General features: G+C 38.6%; 1 protein-coding gene across 1 annotated transcript in view; it reads right to left on the reverse strand.

Annotated features, from left to right (window-relative positions):
• The window catches only part of LOC109936323 (rab11 family-interacting protein 2), a 110577-nt gene that overhangs the window by 32307 nt on the left and 52627 nt on the right, over positions 1-25643 (reverse strand). Inside the window, exons 2-3 of the mRNA XM_048609080.1 lie at positions 11975-12411; positions 6258-6750 (exon numbers count right to left, since the gene is read on the reverse strand). Coding sequence (XP_048465037.1) covers positions 6258-6750; positions 11975-12411 — 930 coding nt within the window. The remainder of the gene's footprint in view (positions 1-6257; positions 6751-11974; positions 12412-25643) is intronic.

Here is a 25643-nt window from a genome sequence, read left to right on the forward strand (position 1 = left end):
AACGTCAGCTTTCCTGCTCCTCTGATGCTGCCTGGCCTGCTGTGTTCATCCAGCTCTACACCTGGTTATCTCAGACTCCAGCATCGGCAGTTCCTACTATCTCTGATAATAAATAATCTGTTTTGGTGACATCATTTGAGGGATAGGCCGGGTCACTGGGGATATGGGGATAATTGCCCTGCTCTTCAACAAAATAGTGCCATGGAATATTTTATATCAACCCGAGAAAGCTGACAGGGCCTTGCTCTGAAAGCTCATCTGAAGGATGGCAACTTCACTACTGTACTACTCTCACTCTTCCGTTGCACTGTCAGTAATTTGTGCTCAAATCTTGCTGAGATTTGAACCCATTATCCTCAGGGGCAAGTGTGTCAACACTGAGCTAAAGATGACACAAATCAGTTAGACCGTATCTAATCTTTAAGAATGAAAGACACTGAAGGAGGCTATTCAACCCATCACATTTGCACCAGCCAAAAAGCAAGCTATCCAGCCCAAGCTCACTTTCTAGTGCTTGGCCTATAAGCTTTTAAGTCATGGCACTTCAAATACATATCCAGGACACTTCATAAATACTTTAAGCCTCTATAATTCTTTCAGTCTGAGTTCCAGACCTCTATTTTCTGGATGTAAAAATTTTTCAACTTACATGGTTTTGCATCAATTATTTCAAATCAATGGCCGCTATTCATTTACCTCCAGCTAAGGGAAATAGGGCCTTCTTTTTTATTTTATCTTTTTTTCACACTTCAGTTAAATCGCCTCTAATAAGCTTCCTCTTCCCAACTAAAAACAACCTCACCTAGCAAAAATATGGGATTACACAGAATGCAGTAGACTAGTCTCCCCATTCAAAGGATCATCCTCCACCATTTCCACCACGTCTAGCAGGATGCCACCACCAAAAGCAGCTTACTCTCTTCCACTGTTAACATTCTGCAGGAATCATTCCCTCCAAGACATCCTGGTCCATCTTTCCATCACTCCTAATGCTTTCTCTCCCCACAAAGCACCTTCTCATGCAATCACAGAAGCTTTAAAAATTGCCCATTCACCACCTCCCTCCTCACCTGTCCAAGGTCCCAAGCACACCTTCCAGTTGTAGCAGTGATCCATTTGCAGCTCTTTGTAGAATATCACCAGTAACGTCCTTCCAATTTGATTAAACTATTAGCTTTATTTCAGCTTCTAACCAGATCAACAACTTGCCTTCAGTTCCATCAGCTTTAATTTTAGCTTCTAATCTCTCTGATGCAAAAATCTTATTGAATACCTTGTGAAAGCCCATAAAAAGTTACATTAATCAAAATTCCCTTATTTACTACTTCATTATTTGCCCCTGGAATTCAATTTGGTTTATTTGACGTGACCTACCCACTTACAAATCCATCTTGGCTCTAAATCAGTTCGAACTTCTCAAGGTACTCTGTCACTCAGTCCTTAATTGGAGATTGCAGAAACTTTCCCAAAACATACATACAATTTCTTCATATCTCTCTCGCTCACTCTCTCAATCCTCTCAAATAATGGGGTGCAAATAATGCAAATTGACAATGAGATCAGACCCGAAGACAATCCCTTTGGAAGCCATGGCCTGTGCAATTCCTCCACCCAAATAAAAGGGCACAAAAATATATGTTTCCCTTTGTTCAGGTGAAGGACCTTCTAGACCCCCAGGTAACTAGAGGCCAGTGAGCGTGACGTCAGTAGTGAAGCTGTTGCAGAAGAAACTGAGAGACAGAATTTATTCACATTTGGAAGCAAATGGGCTTATTAATTATAGGCAGACTAGGTTTGTGTGGGGAAGACCATGCCTCACCAACTTGATTGAGTTTTTTGAGGAGGTGACAAGAACGATTGGTGAGGGATGGGCAGTCTATATGGACTTTAAGGCATTTGATAAGGTATCTCGTGGCAGGCTGGTTCAGAAGGTAGAGTCTCATGGGATCATGGATGAGCTGGCTAGATGGATACAAAACTGGCTTGGTCATAGAAGACAGAGAGTAGTATTGGAAAAGTGCTTTTAGGAATGGAGATTAGTAACTAGTAGTGTTCGATCTGCAGGAAAACGCAGGTGGTCTGATTCGTAAGTTTGTGTATGACACCAAAATTGGTGGAATTGCAGATACTGAGGAGGACTGTCAAAGGATACAGCAGAATATAGATAGATTGCACATTTGGGCAGAGAAAAGTAGACACAGTTTATTCTGGACAATTGTGAGGTAATGCATTTTGGAAGATCAAATTCAGGTGCGAATTATACAATAAATGGCAGAACCCTTAGGGGCACTGACATGCAGAGGGATCCGGGCATACAGGTCCACAGGTCTTTGGAAGTGGCAACACAGGTGGATAAAGGTGGTCAAGGCAGCATACAGCACACTAGCCTTCATCTGCAAGGGCATCAAATGTAAAAGTTAGCAAGTTATATTACAGCTGTATAAAACTTTAGTTAGGCTACATTTAGAATATTACGTGCAATTCTGGTTGCCACACTATTATAAAAGGACGTGGACGCTTTGGAGAGTGTGCAGGGAAGGTTTACCAGGACATTGCTTGATCTGGAGTGTTTTAGTTACGAGGAGATGTTAGATAAACTGATTGTATTCAGTGGAAAGATGGAGGCTGATGGAGGACTACAAAATTATGAGAGGCATAGATAGGGTGGATAGTTAGAGGCTTTTTTCCAGGGTGGAAAGGTCAGCTGGAAGGGGGCACAGGTTCAAGGTGAGGGGGAAGTTTAGGGAAGAAATGCGGGGAAAATTTTTAGAGGGTGGTGAGTGCCTGGAATGCACTAGCAGAGGAGCTGGTTGAAACTGGCATGTTAGCAACGTTTAAGGCTTATCTTGGTAGACACATGAATGGGAGGAGAACAGTGGGACAGAAACCGCACACGGGTAATAAGTAGCAGGGCTAAGTAAGGGAAAGGAATTAGCGCAGGCTTGGTGGGCCGAAGGGCATGTTCCTGCTTGTACTGTATTGTACAGAATCATAGAATCCCTACAGTGTGGAAGCAGGCCTTTCTGCCCAACAGGTCCTACAACGACCCTCCAAAGAGCATCCCACCCAGACCCACTCACCCCTGTAACCCTATGTTTCCCTTGGCTAATCCATCTAACCTGCACATCTTTGGATTGTGGGAAGAAACCAAAGTGCAAACTCCAGATAGTCGACTGAGGGTGGAATTGAGCCTGGGTGTCTGGTACTGTGAGACAGCAGTGCTAACCACTGCTATATTGCAAAACTGAAACAAATGCAGTCTGTAGTGATATAGAACATAGAACAGCACAGCACAGGCCCTTCGGCCCACGATGTCATGCCAACCTATTATCCTACTAAGATCAATCTACCCTGCATGTCCTACACTTTACTATCCTCCATGTGCCTATCCAAGAATTGCTTAAAAGTCTCTTAAGTATCTGACTTCGCTACCACTGCCGACAGTGCATTCCACACGCCCACCACTCTGTGAAGAACCTACCTCTGACATCTCCCCTATACCTTCCTCCAATCACCTTAAAATTATGCCCCCTTGTAATAGTCATTTCCGCCCTGGGAAAAAGTCTCTGACTATCCACTCTATCTATGCCTCTCATCAACTTTTAATGCCAACTTCTTATCGGTTATACAAAACTGGTCAAAATGAAACAGTTGAACATGACAGCAGTGGTTTGAGTGGAGAGAAGAAAATGGAGATCCTAACCGTTTAACATCCCACAAGGGCAGCTGACAGAACTGAAAGGCATTATTTCTCAATATTAGCTCAAGATGTGGTTCTCACGGAATAGTCGTTGTATCTCACTGAAGGTTTGTTATGTGCCACCTATCAATATGTTGTACTTTCAACTAGTGACTTAATGACTTCTTAGAAGAAATTTCCACCCCCCCCGCCGTTAGTACAGTCTGGACTTTGGCAAAATGTTACAGCTAAATATGTTCAACCTTCTTAGACAATGAAGTGAATCAAAAATCAATCAACACTATGTGTACTTTTAAATATTTGCAGAAAATCAATCATTTAGATATTTCAAGAACATGGAATCCAAAGGCTTCAGAACTTACAAATTGTTTTGAGGCATGAGAAAACAAAGCAGGAGATTAGAACTTCTTTGCAATAGAAAATTATCAGGAAGTAGCCTTATTAAAACTTTGGATATTAAATGATTGTACACCTTGTGATGGAGATTTGGCATAATGCAACAGCTGAATATCTCTCAGAGTACGTAATATACCAAGATTTGGAGTGGTGTTTGTAAACTAGTTGAAGCTAATGAGTAAGCAAAAAAGAACAATGCACATTGAAGATCCACATCAAAATCAACATTTGTCTTCTATTCGCCCCTTCAAACATTCTGGCCACTATAAAATAAGGACATAGCGACCCAAATTAATAAGAGCCTTAAAAACCCAACAAGCCACAATTATACACCTGGTAGTTCAAGCTGATTTACATGCATTCTAAATGATTTTCTCTCAGGCATCAGGTGCAATGCATCAGATAGTTTTTAAGACAACTGGGTTTATAGGGTTCTTTTGGCACTGTGGTAGCATCCCTATCTCAGAGCCGGGAAGCCTGGGTGCAAGTCCCATCTGTTCCAGAGATGTGTAATAATATTGCTGAATAGGGTGATTTAAAAAACAAACAGTGGGTTAAATATTTCACTAGGAAATCTGTTAAAGCGGACAGAACCACAGGCAAGTTATTAACCTAGTTAAAGCTAATAGTTTCATCAAACTGGAAGCAAGTTACTAGTGGTATCCTATGCCCAGGAAATCTCTTCTTACATTTTCTTGTACTGTCAGAGTTTACCTGACTTATTTATTCATGACTTCAAATTTGCCTGTAAAGTCTGTTTACAGCTGAAACAGCAGGTAAATTACCTCAGTATTTGTACAATATTCTATACAGTGAAGTATTTTAGAATCTTCCAACTACTCATTGTGACGGTCTTTCTTCTGCTGATTTTCAGTAATTTCAATTGAACATGTTTACAGAAAATGCTAGAAATTAATTTTTTTTAATGTAATGCAGCTTTGGATTCCAGTGTATTAGGAGATGAAGTAACATCACAAAGAATACATTTCACACATTATTTAAATATTGTTAGACCACTATTGGATATCCATAAAAGTGTGTTGAAACACTGCAATAACCTATCAACCTGACTATATACAAATACACAACACCAGAATCTAGTTGACTCTTGAATCCACTTCAATGATCTTCTTGGATAAACCTATTCTACAAGTCTTTTGCCCATCAGGTATAAACATTGTTGCAGATATCTTTTCTGACTTGACCTCCTAATTTTGAACTTGTATGCATGATGTGAAAATGACTGCGCTCCTTAGTACTCTACATCATCAATATTCCGTTGAAATTGAATTTACGTGTCACTTAATTGCTACTACTGGATACTGTGTTTTCTCTCAGTCTTTGAGACTTGCAGACATCTGGAATTGTGGTTGATGGCTAAGCGCTTTGCACTTGTTTTGCAAATTAGACTTTGAAAGCCACTAAAATTAACAATTAAAATCAAGTAGGGAAAAAAGCTTCCAGGAATACCTTGAGATATAATTTAACAATAAATCTACAATGTGCAAATAAACTGAACTAGGATCTAAAATTTGGCTTAAATGTACCAATATTGACTTTGCAATTTGTAGTTCAGAGCTATTTAATAAAAGATTAAATTATTGTGAATATTCATGAATCCGATTCTTAGGAGCCAATTGCCCAAAAACAATTTTGTTTTTGACCTAACTTAATTAGATGATCGGTACGTGTTACAATTGGTGGAGAAGATACCATATTATGCTCGTTCATTAATGGACAAAATAAAAAGACTAATGCAAAATCAAACTCTAACGAACTTGGAAAAAGTCTACATTGTTCAAAGCCAACAATCTACCTTCAAATAAAAGGAACAGAAGGTCTTTTAAGCTGGAGTTATGACCGTTCAGTTCAAAATACCCCAACATAACCAATATTAAGAGTGTTCAAAAGATTGTTTATTTGATTAAAAAAATTAACATAACGCATCATATATAATGGAAAACTTGCAGTCAGACTTACAGCATTATTGAAATAGCAGTTAATGATCCAATGCATGTTCAAATATGATTTTTTAAAAATTAGTAGCTGGTCCTATGTTAGATGACCCTTAATGAGTTTCACTGTAATGTACTGAAGCTGGACATAATAATGCAGTTGTGGAGTTATGCATCTAAAGACAACTTAAAACAAAAAAACTCACCTGGACATATCCATTGTGTTGTATTTTGTGGCAAATGGATTTTTGGAATCAAATTCACAACTGCTGTGAAAGTTTCCTGAAAATGGGTTTAGTGGATTTGGATCACTAATACCATCTGACTTTATGTTGCTAGCCTTTTCAGACTTTTTGACATCTTTCTTGCCAGTCACACGTGCAAAGAGGCTGATTTTATCCTTCTCTTTGTCTCTCTTGGTTTCTTGTTTAATTTCTGGATGTCTATAATTTGCGGTGGTTTCAAAACTTGCGTCTCTGATCTGCCAGGAGCTGCTGTTGTTGTCAAAAGGATTTCTGCTTCTTGGAAGTGTGGCGGCCTTCTGTGATATATATAAGCCTTGCTTTGAAAATGGATCAGCTGGTGGTTTTGCTGGATCACTCCCATTCTTTGTGACAGAAATTAGATCAAATTGGTTCACCTTGGAGGTATCCATGCTTTGTGATCTTCGGTGAGGTGATTTGGCCAGGGAGTCACTACCTGCGAGGATTTTAAATTGGGTGGGGGAGAAAAAATAAGCTTCAATTTAAGTTTGGTTTAAATTGTAAAATCAGAAACACACAGATATCTGAGGTAGCTTGAAAACATCTTCTAAAAGTGGAAATTTCAAATATACATCCATCACATTAACTAACTTTCATAAGAACTTTATAAAAGCAAAAATTAATCTAATAGTTTTTAATGGTTCCAAATTTCACAATTACAACAAATACTTATATTAAAAATAAGGCAACTGGCATTGATATAGCACTTCTATGACCAGTGAATGTTCAAATGCTCACTTCAACTAATTAGGTACTTTAGAAGTACCTACAAAAGTTCTAACAAGACCAGCCATTGTAAATGCAGGGAAGGATGTTCCAGAGGTCACAGTCTAAGGAAAGTGGGTAGGCCACTTCGGACTCAGATGAAGAGAAATTTCTTAACTCGGAACACTGAGTCTATGGAATTCTCTGCCACAGAAAACAGTTGAGGCAAAAACATTTAATATTTTCAAGGAATTAGATATCATGTGTAGGAATCAAGGGTATGGGAGAAAATGTGAGAACAGGTTGAAGAGCTTGATGATCAGCTATGATCATATTGAATGAAGCTGGAAGGGCCAAATGGCCTACTCCAGCTCTTATTTCCTATCTTTGAAATATAGTCACTGTACTAATATAGCAAAATCTCACAAACAGTGATGTGGCATTTATCAGATTATCGGTTTCAGTGATGCTGGTTTTACAACCACTCAAGTAGACGAGGTTGCATGACCCATCCAAAAATCAGTGCCTCAGACAACATAACATTCCCTCAGTTCTGCTGTGATGTGTCAGCCTTAATTTTTGCACTCAAGCCATGAGTGGGACTTAAATCCAGGCTTTATGAATCAGAGGCAAACATGCTACCCAAGTGAACTACAGCTGGCATTACTAACTACCTTAAAAAATACTGAATATTTCTCACTTATTTGAGGAGCGTCAGATCTGAATAATATTAGCTTTCAAAAGTTTCAGGAATGGTGTTGATATCATTATAGTTTGTTTGGCATACTGAATAGATGAATTCCCTTATTCATTATGAAATGTAATGGGAAATCCAAAACATATGACGGCACTGTATTACTTTTTTTAACACTGTATTCAGGTGGAGAGGAATGAATATACCTCATTTTTTTTTACAGCCTTCTATTGCAGGATATCTATGGGAAGATACTTAAAATGATGGGGAAAAAAACAAGATGCAAGCATGTTTATACTGCAAACCACATTATGCAAGCCTACTTTAAATCTTCCCCTTTTCACAAGTCAAACGAAACTTGCTTGATCATAGAATATTACAGCAAAGGTGACCATCACGTTTATGCTGGCTCTTTGATAAAGAAATCTAGTTAGTCCACTCGCTCATTTGTCTCTGTATTCCAGACTTTTTATTCCTCTCTTCAAGGATTTATCCAATTCCTTTTTGCAGCCTATTACTGAATCTGCATTAACCAACCTATTAGAGTGCATTTTCATCCTAACAACTCATTGTGCAAGGATATCTTTCTCATTTTGCCTCTGGTTCTTTTGCAAATCACTTTAAAAGTCACTATCAATCATTCAGCCAATGGAAGCACATTCTCTTTATTTATCAAGTCCATCCATGATATTAAACACAATAATATCTCCTCTTAGGTTTTTTTTGTTCTAAGGTGATAATGCTTATGTCAACACAATCCGGATTTAGAGTGCAAGCTGCCACAGCTTGTTACTTGCTGAAACACTGATGCATGTTTTTGATATCTCTAGACCTGACCATTCATTACTTTTAGACAGCCTCTCATCTTTCACTCTCTATAAACTTGTATTTCATCAAAACTTTGCTGCATGTTATTCTTGGCACCTAGACCTTTCAACCCAACACTCATGAGCTCTCTGACCCAGTTAAGTCTAGCTCTAGAGAGGGGTGCAAAAGATGGTCAGGGCTTTTAGGGTGGGGTCAGACAGATAGGTCAATGGAAAGTGGCAGGGGTTGGGTCGGGATTTTGTTAGGTTTTCGTCGGGTCGGGAAGTCTTGATAGTGGTAGATTTCAATTTAACAGTTACCTAGGAGTTGACGCAGGTTTTAAATTTGTTTAATTTTTCCTCGGTAACCATTAAGCCAAATTAGTAGGAATCCTCAGAAATCTCCAAGTAACCGAGTTGAGGGCTGTTTTGGAGGCTAGTAGGCACCATATAATGGAAGTTTCTACTTCCAGGACAACTCCGTGTCGGAAGTTTCACATAGTCCCATCACACAACACTAGTCTATGTCGCTGCCATACTTACCTTCCCATCAGAAAGTCTGGGCAAAGTTGTTGAAAATCTCAAAAAAAGACTTTATTTGCTGGTTGAAATTACAATTTTTTTTTCTTACTTGCTAGAAAATTAACCAGACTAAGAGAAATAATCCTAAATTTCAATTAACAGCAAACATTCTAGCTATTGGAGATATTCATAGAATCAAAGACTGATTATAGCAGAGAAACATACTAGTGCTTCTCCTCTAAAAGTCATTCAAATTTAATTTCCACATAATCCATACCATTTAATAGGATATACCCTGGTTCAAGCATCTAGTTCAAGAGTTTGTGGCCGATTATCACATTCTAACTATCATCTGAAGGAAACGACAAACCCTTCATGACAATGTTGCTGACCAATAGGAACATCTATCACTATTTATCCCATCATAATGCTACACAGAAAGAGGAAAAAAAGCCCATGTCTGTCTGTAAATCCCTTTTATTCCCTCTTTAATCAATTTTGCTCAGTAACATTGTAGCACATCTACATTGTAACTTGGCCATTTCTTTAAATACTTCCTACAATCATCCTCAGGGAGATCTCTTCAGGGAATATTAGAGACAAACAGCTTCAAAGTATTCAAGATCTATATTTCTGGATAAATACAATATAAACCGTCTTTAAGTATTAAATAACCGCATATGCTAGAATACGTTTCAAGGCTAAGAAAAGTGGAGAGGTTCATCCTTGGCCCCTCTTTCTGGTGAACATGCAGCCCCCCCGGAGGCATTTGACAGCATTTACACCTATATATCCAGCTGTAATTTCTGAATTTGATTACAGGTATTTCTGCTATAACACGTGTTTCTTTAACGTGAATTGGCTGTAATGTGATTAATGAATAGTGGACTCTATTTGGATAACGTGAACTTTCTATTGTACGGTATAGTGATTTTCTATAGCAATTTCCCAATAACGCAATTTTCTATGGTGATTTTCTGTGGCACGAGATCACAAAAACACAACTATCGCATTATAGGAGAAATACCTATATTTGTATACTGCCAGGCCACTTGTTCAAAATTATATTTTAACTGTGTTGTAATATCCTCCAGCTAAACAATCAGATGGACAAAGCAGCAGTTTCAAATCTGAACTAATGCCATCACCACAATCTCAGGCAGAATGACTTAGTAATCTCAGCATACATTTGCACTGTTGAGCAGGATTTCTAATCTTATATCCTCTCAATCAGGAGGACCATCTTTTCACACCCCCATTATATTACCTGCCTTTGCTACTTTAGAGTCATAGAGACATACAGCACGGAAACAGACCCTTTGGTCCAACCAGTCCATGCCGAACATAATCCCAAACTAAACTGGTCCCACTTGCCTGCTCTTGGCCCAAATCCCTCCAAACCTTCTTCAGAAGGGTCTAGGCCCGAAACGTCAGCCTTCCTGCTCGGCCTGCTGTGTTCATCCAGCTCTACACCTTGCTATCTCAGATTCTCCAGCATCTGCAGTTCCTACCATCTCCCTCCAAACCTTTCCTATTAACGTAGCTATCCAAATGTGTTTTAAATGCTGTAATTGTACCCACATCTGCCACTTCCTCAGGAAGTTCATTTCATACACAAACAACCCTGTATGTAAAAAATTTGCCCCTTGTCTTTTTTTAAATCTCTCGTCTCATTTGAAAAATGTGCCTCGTCGTCTTGAAATCCCCCATTCTAGGGAAAAGACAATGACCATTAACTCTATCTATACCCCTCATTATTTTGTACACTTTCTCTAAAGGTCACCTCTCAACCTCCTCCACTCCAGTGAAAAAAGTCCCAGCCTATCCAGCCTTTCTTTGTAACTCAAACCTTTCATACCCAGCAACATCCTGGTGAATCTCTTCTGAACCCTCTCCAGTTTACTAATATCCTTCCTATAACTGGGCGACCAGAGCTTCAAGCAAATCTGCCTCTGATCCTGTCACCAAAAGGCAAATTTAATCCCACGCATGCCTGTTCAGTGAACTTTGACAAACCCAAAATGCTGATCCACACATTCTATCACAAATCAAATCCTCCTATCACACTAATCCTTGATGACCCACAGTGACTCCCTGTCCCAAATTTATATGCTCAAGTCAGAATTCAAATCCTACTATGATCCCAGTTCTCTCAATCCATAACCTTTACCAGCACTGCTACTACCAACTCATCCATTTCCCTTATCCAAGCCCTCTCTCACTTCACCATTGACGGATGTGTTTCAGCTCCTTAATTTCTATGATTTGAAATGATAAACATAAGAAAAGTAGATCATATGGCTTTCAAGCCTGCTCCACTAAGTTCATCATCATATCTTGTATGAAATTTCAAAAAAATGTACTACTTTTACCAATCTTCCTAATCTTTCATTGCTTGGGTTAGGGTGCTTTTTTTTGCTGATCACACTGGCTCACATCTCATTAAGTCCAATTTTACACCTTATACAGCAGGAACTGGTATTGTTTTGGTGCTCCAAAATGTAACTAAAGCATTCCAATCAAATAATAGATACAATCAATGAATATACTCGCTTCATTATTTAGTTTCATAAAGTATAGTGACCACAAAAGAGACAGAAGTTTACAGTCAAAATAATTCAAATTTTCATTAACTCAAAAACAATAAATAAACCTTTTACTACACTTAAACCAGTTCATGATGTTTCAGTGTTGTCATTAATTCATGCTTAATTTTGTATTCAATTTACTTGGCTTTTGTATTTTTTTTTTTGACTTGATACTAATACCTCCTCAGCAGAATGCAGAATAGACTAAAAAGTTCATAAAAGCCAAATCTGAAAAAAAATGCTTTTCTATGAAGCAAATTAATTTTAGCCTTTCTAACTCAAAGTAAATCAAAATATGTACTTAAAGCAAAACGAGTATAATTCGGTCTTTGTGAACGAACTTACCTTTTTCTTCACTGGAGTGAACAGAGTCTGTAGGAGATTTGTAGACTACATGGCCTATGGTATTAGATTTGATTTTCCCCAGCGATGGACGGGGACCAGGTAAATCTGACATTGACTGGGCAGATGATAACCTCTGTGGTCCCAAGAGAAAGGCTCTTTTTGGCTTTGATTTGAGTTCTAAGTCTGTCTCCAATGCTTCTTGATCAGGTTTAGCAGATGTACTTGGAATTATTGCAGATGAATGATCAGAAAAAGTGGCATCATTTTTTCTTCCCTTCATTTTGTCTTTCAGTTTCGCAAAAGGGGACCTTGTTTTATCCTTCATGGAAAGGTCGAACATACTTGCAGTCATATTGTTTCGCATGAACTGGATGGAAACCTGAATTGCACCTCTTTCCTTTGACTTCTTTCCTGGTTTAGATTCCAACTTGAACCACCTAAACACAATGTAGAACTTGTTATTATGCATAAGAACGGATACGAATGCAAATATTAAGGCACAGCTTAACTCAGCACAGTAGTCTAAAATAAAATCATTTCTAATTTTGTATTAAAACAGTGATCATTGCTAAAGGTGCATGTCTAATTTTATTCATTAGGCTTAGCCTAAAACAATTGTTAAAAGGAAGTTACTACGACTGTACAGCACATTAAATGAAAGGTTCTACTTTGAGATGAAGGTTTTGGAGTTTTAGCTTGAATACCAATGCAGAAAGTTATTTCAGTAAACGAGAACGTGAAAAATATTTAGGCATCAGTACAAAGTTGGGTATAGCTTGTGACGTACACAGGTCTTTGTAGAACGGATTATGCATTGAAACTACTATTTTTTTAAAATCCTGGTTGGTTCAAGGATTGACATTTAACCTTGTCTTTTTTGTCAAATTACATGCCTTCAGCTTGAACATTAACCACCGCTTTATAGACTTGTGCGCTTTAAGTTTATTTGTACCGCTTCTGCAAAATTAAAGTTCATTTAGCAAGGGAAGTTGACCAGGTCTCATCTCTATGGATTAATAATATCATATGAACTTTTAAATTTAAGTGGCACATAACTGAAAACGTCTAAATATTACAAAAATTTATGTCTGATCTACATAATCTAGTCAATTCATTATAGCATCCATCATATCTGACATTCATCAGTTATATTTTGCCTTGTTTTCTAAAAAAGGACCTGTTAACTTAACATGCATGCATACCCACATCAGCTTGCTTCAACTTTTTACAATAACATTCCCTGACTCTAGAGCACGTGTACAAATGTGAATAACTGAGACACCATGACTTAACATTTCACTATTCATTGCTGTTGGCCATTATAGATTCCATTTCAATGGACAAGCTCAAAATGCTGCATCAAAAGCTACATTCTTGTAAACTAATTACAAAAGTTAATGCCAGCTTTCATACAAAAAGACTAAAGCTAAATAGGCAATAGCTAGCAATACAAGAGAATACTAAATTTTCTTTCTAAATGTACTAACTGTTTCAGGTGAACTATGAAACAAGGCTACTGGTGAGCAGCAAGCAAAATTCAGTGAGCAATGATTAGAAATAACATTTCACAAAATGTACAGTTTTCTCAATTAAAATGTTTTCCTATCATTGTTAGCAGCAATTCTTAACTTAGCAAGGGTATGCATAGGCAATAGGTCTCAAATGGAACATTGTCATTTTACATTAAGGGCTGAATCTTCCCACATTTTGGCATTTTGGTCAGGTTTCATAAATTTTTTTTCCCTGCAAGGGCTAGTGAGTCTTCTTGTGCTATCACCTCAAACTTGCCTCATTACCTATCTACTGTCACCCTATGTTGTCTTTCCTATCTGATGTTAGCTGAATTCTACTGTTCACTTCGGCCGGAAGGCTAGGATTTGATTGGATTTGATTTATTTATCGTCACGTGCACCTAAGTACAATGAAAAGCTGTGTTTGCGAGCAGTACAGGCAGACCATAGTAAGCAAGGGCACACATGTCAGTGTTATGAAGTTGGCTAGAGTAATTGTGAACTGGAAGGCAAGAAGCTGAAGCGTGTAAAAACCAAAAAAGAGCTGCAGATGCTGTAAATCAGGAACAAAAACAGAAGTTGCTGGAAAAGCTCAGCAGGTCTGGCAGCATCTGTGAAGAAAAAGTCAAAGTCAGAGTTAACGTTCCAGGTCCGGTGAACCTTCTTCAGAACTCACTGGACCCGAAACGTTAACTCTGACTTTTTCTTCACAGATGCTGCCAGACCTGCAAAGCTTTTCCAGCTAAAGTGTGTGGTTCCTTTAAAGAGATTTGTGCTTTGACTGTACTTAGAAATTTTAAAAAAACATACGTCTGTGATCAGCAGCTGAAGTTGCCAGTACAGAGAGCCTCAAAAAGTGAAACAACTGTATCAAAAAAGCCTTATAGGTGGCAAGAAAAACAGCAGTCTTGTTCTGATGTGACAAGTTTGAATTTGGCCAATTAATTGAAACAAAGCACCTAGATACAGAAAGCCAATTGAGTTTAAATCTGATGGTATTAACAACCTGAAACCAAATCATATTACAAGATTTTGATTATGTCATTACAGGTATATAAGAGGAAGGCATTTGGAAAATTGTGGAGAGTCAACTGCCATCTGAGAGAATCAACTGCTTTCTGCCAGAGTTAGCACCATTTAGCTCTCAGAGAAATCTCATCTACTGAATCAAAAGTACCGCAGCATTTTAGGTCAAAGTCCTCATTGAAGAAATTAGTGAGGTCAAACATCCCTGAAAGCAGAATTAACAGAAGAAAAGTGTTTGTGAAGAGACTGGAGACGACAGAATATTCCAGATGACAGTCTGTTTGAACTTGGAGAGATTAAGTTATAATTTATTGCTTATTAATTGGGTTAATTGGGAAGGTCTTATGAGGAAAGGCTGAGGGTCTTGAGGCTGTTTTCGTTAGAGAGAAGGTGGTTAAGAGGTGACTTGATAGAGACATACAAGATGATCAGAGGATTAGATAGGGTGGACAGTGGGAGCCTTTTTCCTCGGATGGTGATGGCTAGCACGAGGGGACATAGCTTTAAATTGAGGGGTGATAGATATAGGACAGATGTCAGAGGTAGGTTCTTTACTCAGAGAGTAGTAAGGGCGTGGAATGCCCTGCCTGCAAAAATAGTAGACTCGCCAACTTTAAGGGCATTTAAATGGTCATTGGATAAACATGTGGATGATAATGGAATAGTTTAGGTTAGATGGGCTTCAGATTGGTTTCACAGGTCAGCGCAACATCGAGGGCCGAAGGGCCTGTACTGCGCTGTAATGTTCTATGTTCTATGTTAATATTAGTGGGACTTGTCTTTATTTAAACAGCATTCCAGTAGAATTTAGACCAGTTCGGGAGTAGTTAGTAGTCGAAAGGGTAATGGTCAGTTTGTCAGTAAATTTTGTTTATTTAACCCAACAATGAACAAATTAATAGTGTTTTGTTACTTGTAAAGTGGAGGTCAGGAATTTTCTTTTAACCGATCTTAACAGATTACGAGGGGATAGACAAGCTTCTCTGGGTGTTTTGGGGATAATTATTTAGAAGGGAACCCCTATTCCTGTTATAACAGATTGGGGCTTGTGTTGTAGTTTAATTATCAGAGGGGTTCGGCCATTCCCCCTCTGTAATGCATAGGGTGAAAACAACTTGGACAGAGTAAGGCATAGACATTATACCATACAGGATGTGCCCTAGACAAGATCAACATTAACAAAATCAGCTTTATCCTAGAACAACCATCCATCTCTGGCACTACCTTTAAAAGGCTGTTGTGCACCTAGAAAAGAGGTGCCTTGCAGACAGAAACCTGGAGGTACTGGTGTATGGGGATGGGGGCCCATAATTCCCTGTTTCAGCAGTGACTCCAGCTCAATGCCTTCCCAACTACATTGGCATTAACAGCTGTACCACCCACTTGCATTGTATTCATAATACCTCCCCTTTCTCTCAGTCCAGCAGGAAAGGGAATGAGCAGAAAGAGCCACAGTAGGTGGTTGGGTGCCTACATTCAGCTTCTCACCGCTAATGAGAAGAGGGCCCTGGCTCTACTTGCCTCAACCTACCAGCTGGCTAGGCCCAAGCCTCTGGTCTGATATCAGATGCTGCCCTAGAATTATTACATTGAGTCTCTTGGCTGAAGTAAGGGTGTCTTCCTTCACTTGACTTCCCTCCAACTTGGAGAGACGGCCATTTGGTTGAAGCACATGCGGTGTGGTGCCTTGTCAGCTGCTGGCACATGGTGCAGGGCTAACACTGACATATACAGTGATGTGCAGTAACATTCACCCCCTTGACTCTGATTGCTAGTCATGACAAGTTGCCTGGCTGTCTTTGCAACCTAAAAAGCAAGGCGGGCAAGACAGACTAAAGCAGAGATGCCATAAGCATCCAAGTAGATGCAGGTTGAGTGAGCACTAGGAAAGAGCACCAGCAAACAAGCAGCTCTGAGCTGCAGCCTGATGCTATCCTTGAGCCAGGTTCCTGCCCTTGTGAACAAAGTGTTCTTGCAACAGCATTGCAATGACTGTTGCGAATGTACTAGGAAATGCAGTATTGTAGTACAGACATGTACTGTAAGCGGATTGGGTATGTACCATGATAGTATGGAGTGGTTGATACATGTCAGATGCCAAGGTCTATGAACATAGGGAGCATACACACATTTGTATTAGAACAACATTTCTTATATCTGTAAGAACATTGAATAAATTCTGAAGTATAAAGTCATAATAGATGGCACACATAACCAAACAATGAGATTTTACCAAAGATACAGCAATACAGTTGCATTTCACTCAGCACTTGACGAGTTATAGTATCTCTGTATCTGAGTATTACAATACACTGAACATTAAATGAATGCGCACTATTAGTTTAAATCTACTTCAGTAGTTGATCCAACTCCTAAAAACGTTAAAAAACAAAACTTACAAAGATGCATAATTTAAGCCTAATTGCACAAAGATGACCTCTGGCATACTCTGGATGAAAATTCCATTCCTACTTTATTTTTGAGTATGATGGAAAATGCTACTATAATCCTCTGTGTGCCATTAAAAACAAATTTTTACCAAACATGGAAATGCTTTGCAATTGCAGCTGGCAAAAAAATTCCATCATTTTCTTTGTACAAATAGCTGCCTAAATTAGACAGACATGCAGCTTTGGAACAATCAAGAGTTGTATTGTCCAATATGCCATTCTAGATAATGAGTTCTTTACAGTAAAGCAAATGATAGCTACTGTAAAGTGAAATTACATATTGTCATCTTCCAAAATCTCCACTATATTGAGAGTTGAACCTTATCCCTTCTTTAAGTTACTGTCAGAAGAAATCTGAATCTTGTTCACGAGAGCTCTTTCAAACTCAAATTCCCATTGGGGGCACGAGCATCTAAGAAAAAAAAGTGATGTAAAGAATCCTTCCATGTCTTATTTTCTTAAATAGGTCAAAACTAAAGCCTTCAAGAGGAAATAAGGTCTTGAAACAGTAAAGTTTAACTTGATTTTATAAATTCACCAAATGCTGGAGTATTCAGAAGTGCTTACAAAAGGTCTCTTTTTCAAAAAAAGGTCTCAGCATACCCAAGAAACTACAAAAAGTATATTCATTAAACAGGTTCTAAAATAATTAAACATTCCAAAGAGAAGAAAGCTGAAAAAAAGAACAAGCAGCATGGGTTTGAGGTTCAAGTTCTGAAGAAGGGTCAATGGATTCAAAATGTTAACTCTGCTTTCTCTCCAAAGATGCTGCCAGACCTGCTGAGTTTCTCCAGCAATTTACACATACATACATAGAATCCCTACAGTGTGGAAGCAGACCATTCAGCCCATTGAGTCCACTCTGATCCTCTGAAGAGCATCTCACCCAGACTCACCCCAAACCCTGTAACCCCACATTTCCCTTGGCTAATCCACCTAACCTGCACGTCCCTGGACACTATGGGCATTTTAACATGGCCAATCCACCTAACCTACACATCTTTGGACTATGGGAAAAAACCTGTGCACCCGGGAAGAAACTCATGCAGATACAAGTGTTTGTGCAAACTCCACACAGACAGTTGCCCGAGGGTGGAATTGAACCCAGGACCCTAATGCAGTCAGGCAGCAGTGCTAACCACTGAAACACCATGCCACCTCTATTTATGTTTCATATTTCTAGCATCTGCAGTTTTCTTCTGGTGACCTTTCATGTCCAAAAGGCTATAATCTTAGACAAATAGTTTCCAATACAAAAATAAACACGAAATGGTACTGAAAAACAGTACAACCAGATTCAGAGGTCAAGTAGGTGCCAGATGCAGCTCAATGTTCAATAGTGTAAAACTGTTAAAACTGAACCAAGAAACTGAAAGCTTTTAAGTCAGCACGCTGATTGGAAAAGCATTTCTGGAGCTAGCTTGAATGAACTGTTGAGACCATTCTGTCCATATTTCCTACAGAAAAATACTTAGTTGCATTGTCAGATTTCAAAAGCACAAATCAAGATTATCCATATAATTGTAATTCAGATCCCATCTGGTGTTCTACATACACATTCATTCACCAAACCACATTGTTCAGGAGGCATATAAGCACAATGATTCTCAATATCCGCACTGAAGTTATGGGAAAGATTATCGACAAATTTGCTGCTGTCAAGATTGTTCACTTTAAAAAAGCAAAACGTTAGTAAAGCAAATTTAAAGAGTACAAAATTAGAAATAAGCAGAATTTATGGGAGTAGAAACGGTGACAGAATTGTTGAATGAGTTATCAAGTTATGAATATCAAATAATACAATTGGATGGTAATACAAAGGATGAATTTCTGGAGAGATTAAAACAAAACTTGAGGAGAAACAACAAACAGGTGGCGGCTGTTGCATGAAAATGTTCATCCTCAATGATGGTGGAGCAGAGCATATCAGTGCAAAAACAAGACAGAAACATTTGCCACCAGAAGTGCCTATTAGATGCTCAATTTCAGCCTTCTGAGGTCCCTAGCATCTCTCATGCCAGTTTTAGCCAATTGATTCATTTCACATCATAACCAGGAAATGGCTGAAGATACTGGATATTGTGAAGGCTACAGGGCCCAACAACAGTCTGACAATTAGTACTGAAGATGTGTGCTCCAGAATTAACCATGTCCCTAGCCAAGGTGTTCCAGTACAACTAACAGCATCTAATCAGCAGTCTGGAAAATTGCTCAGTTATGCTCTGGCCACAAAAATGCCAGACAAATCCAACTTAGTCAATTCCCACCCCATCAGTCTACTCTCTCTCATCAAACTGGTGGAAGAGTTCGATTACAGTGCCATCAGTGGCACTTACACAGCATTGACCTACTAACTGACAGTTTGGGTTCTGCCAGGGTCACACTAATTTTGGCCTCAGTCCAAAGATGGATAAAAGAGCTGAATTAAGAGTGACTGCTCTTGACATCAAGACAGTACTTGACCAAGTGGTGGATGCAATTACTATGGACACTGGGTGTCAACTGTATAACTTAAACATTGAATAGTTTTATTTCATAAATATCTGCATTTGTGTTTTCAGTTTCTCACATCCCATGATTTGCTTCAGGTGCAGTGGCTTTGTTAGAGACAATATGCAACACTCAATGTATGACCTTGCCAGTTCATGGAAAACACCTACGTTGTTGTGGCTTTTTGTGTGTAGACGTGGGATCAGCTTTCTTTGAAAAAAGAAGTGTTTAACTTATGTCAATTTAAGTATTGTGGTGTCCTTAAGTGTTATGGCTTTAATCATTACAATATTGGGGATATTGATGACTTCTACTCACTCTGCTTCTGACAGAGTCCGAATTCCCCCAGATATCAACACAAACACATATAGTACCATTACTGAATGACTGAAGGAATTAATGAGCTTGAAAAAGTAGCCCAAGAAAAAATGAGGAGCCCTTGGGGGATAAACAAAGTTGAGCCCTGCTGCTCTGATGTGTCACTGTATCAAGCTTTCTGAGACCATGACCTCTACCTCTATGGGGAAATCTTCTCCCATCATCTATCTGTAAGGATTTTATATATTTCATGAAATCAGAAGAACTCAGTGTAGGAAACGGTAATTCAGCCCCGAGCCTGCTCTGCCATTTGATACAATAGTGACTGATCTCACCTCGGCCTCAACTCCACTTTCTTGCCCATTGTCCATTACCATTCAACCCATTACTAATTAAAAATGTCTATCACCTTCTTCAATGTCTCAGCATCCATTGTACTCTGGGGTAGCGAATTCCACAGACTATAGACCCTTTGAAATAAGTAACTTCTTCTCATCTGTGATTTAAATCTGCTACCCTTTACCTAAAATTATGACCATTCATTTTAGAGATCTCATTCTTCGGAGCTTTAAAGAACCAGGGGTTTAACTTCCTAAATCTGTCCTCAAGGAATACTCTCCTACAGTATAATAAACCTTTGCTACATTCGCTGTAAAGAGGTGTACAGTACTTTCTTATCTAAGAGGATCAAACTGTACATAGTACTCCAGGTATGGGCTCACCAAAGATCCTATGTAATTGCAGAAAGACTCTTGTACTCCAAGCTACTGCAATATCTACATTACTTTCCTATCAAAAAAATCTGAAGATTCAAAATTTCACGCTCTTGCCTGGTTTGGACAATCTTATACAAAACAATTCAAAGTTATTTAACAGCCTGAGTAAGGGGTTTTGGACTATTTGTTGCTAATCATGTTTTCCATATTTTGAAATGGAATATGGGTGGAGGCAAGTGAAAAGAAATGAGAAGACAACTAACAAGGCTTGCTGTATTCTGCGAATTATATCAGGTTCTAAACTCTGTACCTCTCAGCAGCTCATTTCGATAGAGAGCACCTAAGATTGTAGTCACATTTTGATATAAGACTCAATTCTATAGCCTGTTACATAAAAGTTGTGGCCAGCTGTAAACGTGCTGTGCTTTAGTTACTCTCCAGAAGAAAAATGTTAACTTTTCAGAATACTAAATTCAAATCCTGACATGAAATGGTGAGGGAGTGAGGAAATCATCTATAAATGTTTCACAGTAAGATGATTGGAAAAAAAGTGAATTAATTAAATAAGTACTTGGTGCAGTCAGAAAGATTAAGCCCACAGAGTGTTTTCCTTGATTTCTATGAATAGGAGACAGTTGAAACTAAAATAGTTAAGAAACAAAATTACAGCCCCCAGATTTTGATTTTATAGAATGGCTTTCAATTATGGGTCAACGTTGCTCACTGGAATTTGTTTTTAACACACAATAATTTTCATCTCAAGTAGGGTTTCATCTCATCACACTGTAAATTGATCTTAAATGGGTTCAGCTGTAATAACTGTACTGGACTGTGTTGGCAACATATGAAATGCAATGCCATAGTTGAACCAGAAATGAGACCAATAAACCACAACTTGTTATTACCCATGAGCTGGGTATTACTTAACTATTCATTAATACAGAAAATTGGGATTGGATAAAGGAAAGATTTGCCTTGGATAAAGTAGACATTATATCACACAATGAAACTAATCAAGTCAGACAATTTAGTTGTTTGTCAGCATTTTTGTGACTTTTGTTTTTTGTATGTTATTAAACAAATAAAATGCAAAATGCTAGAAATACTCAGATCAGAAAGCATTTGAAAAAAGAAACAAAAAAGTTACATCTCAATTTATTTTAGATACTTCTCCACAACTAGAAAATCTTAGACATTTAATAGACTAAGTGAAGAGGCAGATAAGGCAAAAGAAGGGAAAGACGATGAAAGAATAAAAAAGGAATATCAGCAATAGGGAAAAGGCAGAATTGATTAAATGGCAGAAAGAATGATGGTACTAAGCAAACAACAAAAATAAAATTGGTCTGGAAGAGAACTGAATAGTGGAATACTGTTCTATTTCTGAAAAGAAAAAAGTGAGCTATTATCAATAATCTGAAATTGTTCAGCTGGATGTCAAGAACAGAATACTTAGAGTTGTTGACCCTCAAACTTTACTTGAGCATTGTATGAACTTGAGGAGAGAGACATGTTACAGTGATGGTGGGATGACTAGTTAAAACAAAAAGCAACTGGGAACTCGTGGTCATGCTTGCAGTCTGATTGGAAATGTTCAGAAATATGATCATTCAATTTGTTTATTCTCCCACTGCAGGGGAGACTGCAAAGAATATGGGAGACCAAAAGTATGAAGACGTTTCAATTTACCTGGAAAGAATGTTTGAATGCCTAAACTTTGGGAAGGAAGGTGGCACTTGTATGTGACTGTGGGGTGAGGATCAAGTGTTGGGAGAATGAACCAAACCATTCTGAAAGAAATAAATACAGAGTCTCTTCACAATGATGAAAGTGAAGTGAAAAGGAAGCAAGGGCATGTTTGGATCTAGTGCATGATCCATTTCACATGGAGACTAGTAGAGTGGAAGGTGAAGTTTATCATGGTTCTGGAAAGTTGGAGATGGGGCAACAGCATAAATTTGGGACATATGACTGACAGTGCAGGGACCCAATGAAAGTGGAAGGGAATACTTAGTTGAGGAAAGAAAAAAAATTAGAAGCACTGTCATGGAAGATAGCATCATCAGAACAGAAGAAAAAAGTTAGGAAGATTGGGGCAAGGTCCTCACTGGAAACTGAAAATAAGAAAGTAAAAAAAGAGGTTGAGATGACCCTTAAAAATATGACGACAATATGGAAATATGAAGCATAATGCATTAGAAAATGTACGGGGAGGACTACAATGAAAATGTTCCATGCATGCTCTAATGAAGGAGGGACATCCAGGATCCACATGGGCTCACAAAGACTCCTTTGAGTCAAAGTGCGAATAACAAAGTGTAGGCACACTGTAGGTTATAGAAACATAATTGTCTTGCAATCAGTGGCAGCATTGGCTCAGCCGAACAACAATGGCCAGCTTAGTTTTTAAACAGCCAAACTGAACTGTTAAATAGTTGGAGACTCCACCCTGAGCATACTTAAAGGTTTATTTTTAAATTCTGTAGTAAATTTTGGTAACTGCAATTTGTGATATGAGAGACTGCACACTGCTGCGTTGTCAATCATGCTAAATTGTCATTCTGACATTTGGTCCAGAATGTCTAATACAAGTAGTACTGTACTTTGGCAGAACTCGTTTGTTTTGAAAGTTTGGAATTTGGATCACAAAATATTTGCGCATTATACCCTTTTGATTACTCGGGAAGTTCAAATTAGAACTCAATTCAACAGTCAACTTAGAAAGCTAGTAATGTGAGAGATATTTTTGGATGAAAAATGCAGTTAACATTTTAAAATTAAAGTAGTCAAAGTGATGGCGACATGTGATTTTCTCATTAAACTAATAACTTGGTTAATTTTCAAGATCAACAGCTCACATTCAAAAAAACTGCCTTACTTCTACGCAAGATACTGCATTAAAAAGCTAGTTTCAATTTTGAGGTTGCCAAAAGATAAAGTACAACTAATTTATGAACAAAATCAGACTGCAGGCTAGTTCTGTGGGAAAGGAATGTATTTGATAAGACAGAATATTCTTTCCCATTTGAAGGTTCAGCTTAACTTAACTTCAGAATAACAACTTTGATCAAAATAATTTGAAAATTTGATAAACTTGAATTATAGTTAAAAAGGAACACTTCATTTTCATAACATTCACAGTACATGGAGTAGCATTGTTGAGAAATTTTAATGGACTTTATTTACTATCATTTATCTTTAATTTGCTTTAAAGCGCATATTAAAACTTCTAATCTGTTCAGCTATGTAGCTTTTCAAGTACTACTTGTTTGAAGAATGGGTTTTCTTTCCTGTACTTAAGCAATAATTTACAGTTACAAAGTTGTGAAATGAACATTCTATGATGTATAGTATTACACAGATAAAAATCTAATGAAGGAGATGAGAATCTTGAGGTTAGTCCTTCTCCCAACTGTGTGACAAAAGTGACAAAAGTCTAGCAAGTCGATGTACAGAGACATAGTGCTCTTTGCACCAAGCACGGGGAAGGGGGGAGGGGACTAAGCCCCTGCTGACTCCACCAAGAAGAGAGCCCACTGGATCAAGCTCCAAAATTAGCCACCGAAGTGCAGCCTGGAGGGACTCTTGGCCTATCAGGACCCTCAACATGGAAATTTCGCCACACCAGAAGCTGCTGGCCAGAGGCTGGCAGCCACTGCTAACTGTAAAGGCCTGGGCTTTGTAGGCATGAATAGTTATGACAGCAAGAAGGCAAGTTTTTTTTTGGGGGGGGGGTGGGGGGGGGAAGAGGGGTATCATGGGTGGAGGCTGCATAGTGAGAGGCAGGGCAAGGCAGGGACTGGCCTTCAGCAGCACCCTATCTATGGCTCAAACTGTCCCCAGATCAGGGCATATGGAGGTTAGGAAGGCTACTCAGACTTTCCAGCCCAGAACTCGACTGTTGTGGGCAGCAGGGCACTTTCTCAGCACTGCCCACCAGCTTGCTTATTTGCCCTTCTTCTCCCCTCTAGGAGAGAAGAAAAATCTCCCTAATGTTGGATCAGTGACACTGGTGATGATCTAAGGAAAAATGAACAAGACCATATTATTGCTTCAAACCAAACAAACGGGCAACAGCAAAAATCAGACACACCGTGTCTGACATTAAAGCGTATTCATTTAGAGCACTGCAACTTTAGCCAAAGAAAAACTATTGCATAATGATTTGCAACACAGCTCATTCAAAGCAGAGAAGCTGTTGAAATAAAAAAAGGGATGTAAAATAAAAAAAAATTGTCAGGACAAAGGAAAGAATAATAATTTAACTGAAATTTAAGACAAGAGCACAAGCTTAAGTAAAATTTATATTAAGGCATTAGAGGCAAAAATGTGAAGCTCCCACCAGATGTGCGCCTTTCAAGTAACAACTGTTAACTTTGACTAATGCTATAACAAATATTTCCAAGTGAAACTACTCGAGCTCAAGATCTCAACTGGAGGTGGAATTGGAGACAGACTCAGTGATAAACATTTCTTAAGAAAGTTTCTGGGGTAGCTTCCCTGTTGAGATCTAAGGAATTGTTAGTGAATGGTAGAGTAAGAAATGGTCAACTACACATTAAGGAACATAGAGGGACAAACTCAAGCAGAAACATTTAGAGCAAATCATCAACTAATCGAATTCATCTAACAAATATTAAATATTCAAGGAAAAAAGAATGAAGAGGTATTGAAATATTGCAGCCACACAAGATTAATATACTTGTTCATGGGATGTGGTATTGCTGGCTAAACCAACATTTATTGTCCATCCTCAGTTGACCCCAGAAGGTGGTGGTGAACTGCCTTCTTGAACTGCATCAGTCCACAGGGACTGGCTGACCCTACTAGGAGGGAGGCAGTTCCAAGATTTTAACCCAGCTACAGTGAGGCAATACCAATATAGTTGCAAGTCAAGACAGTGTGGGGCTTGGAGGGAAATATTCAGGTAATGGTGCTCCTATGCATCTGCTGCTCTTGGCTTCTTGTGAATGGCAGAGGCTACAGATGGAACCTTAGCAAGTTGCAACAATGCATCTTGTAGATGCTGCCACACTGTGCATTATTAGAAGAGGGAGCAAGGTTTTTGAAGGGCATGCACATCGCTGGTGCCCATGCTGGGTTTGAGAGTCATAGCAAGTTGCTATTCAGTGACTATGACTCTCAAACCCAGCATGGG

The sequence above is a fragment of the Rhincodon typus genome, chromosome 20, assembly GCF_021869965.1.
Source record: "Rhincodon typus isolate 14 chromosome 20, sRhiTyp1.1, whole genome shotgun sequence".
NCBI lineage: Eukaryota > Metazoa > Chordata > Chondrichthyes > Orectolobiformes > Rhincodontidae > Rhincodon > Rhincodon typus.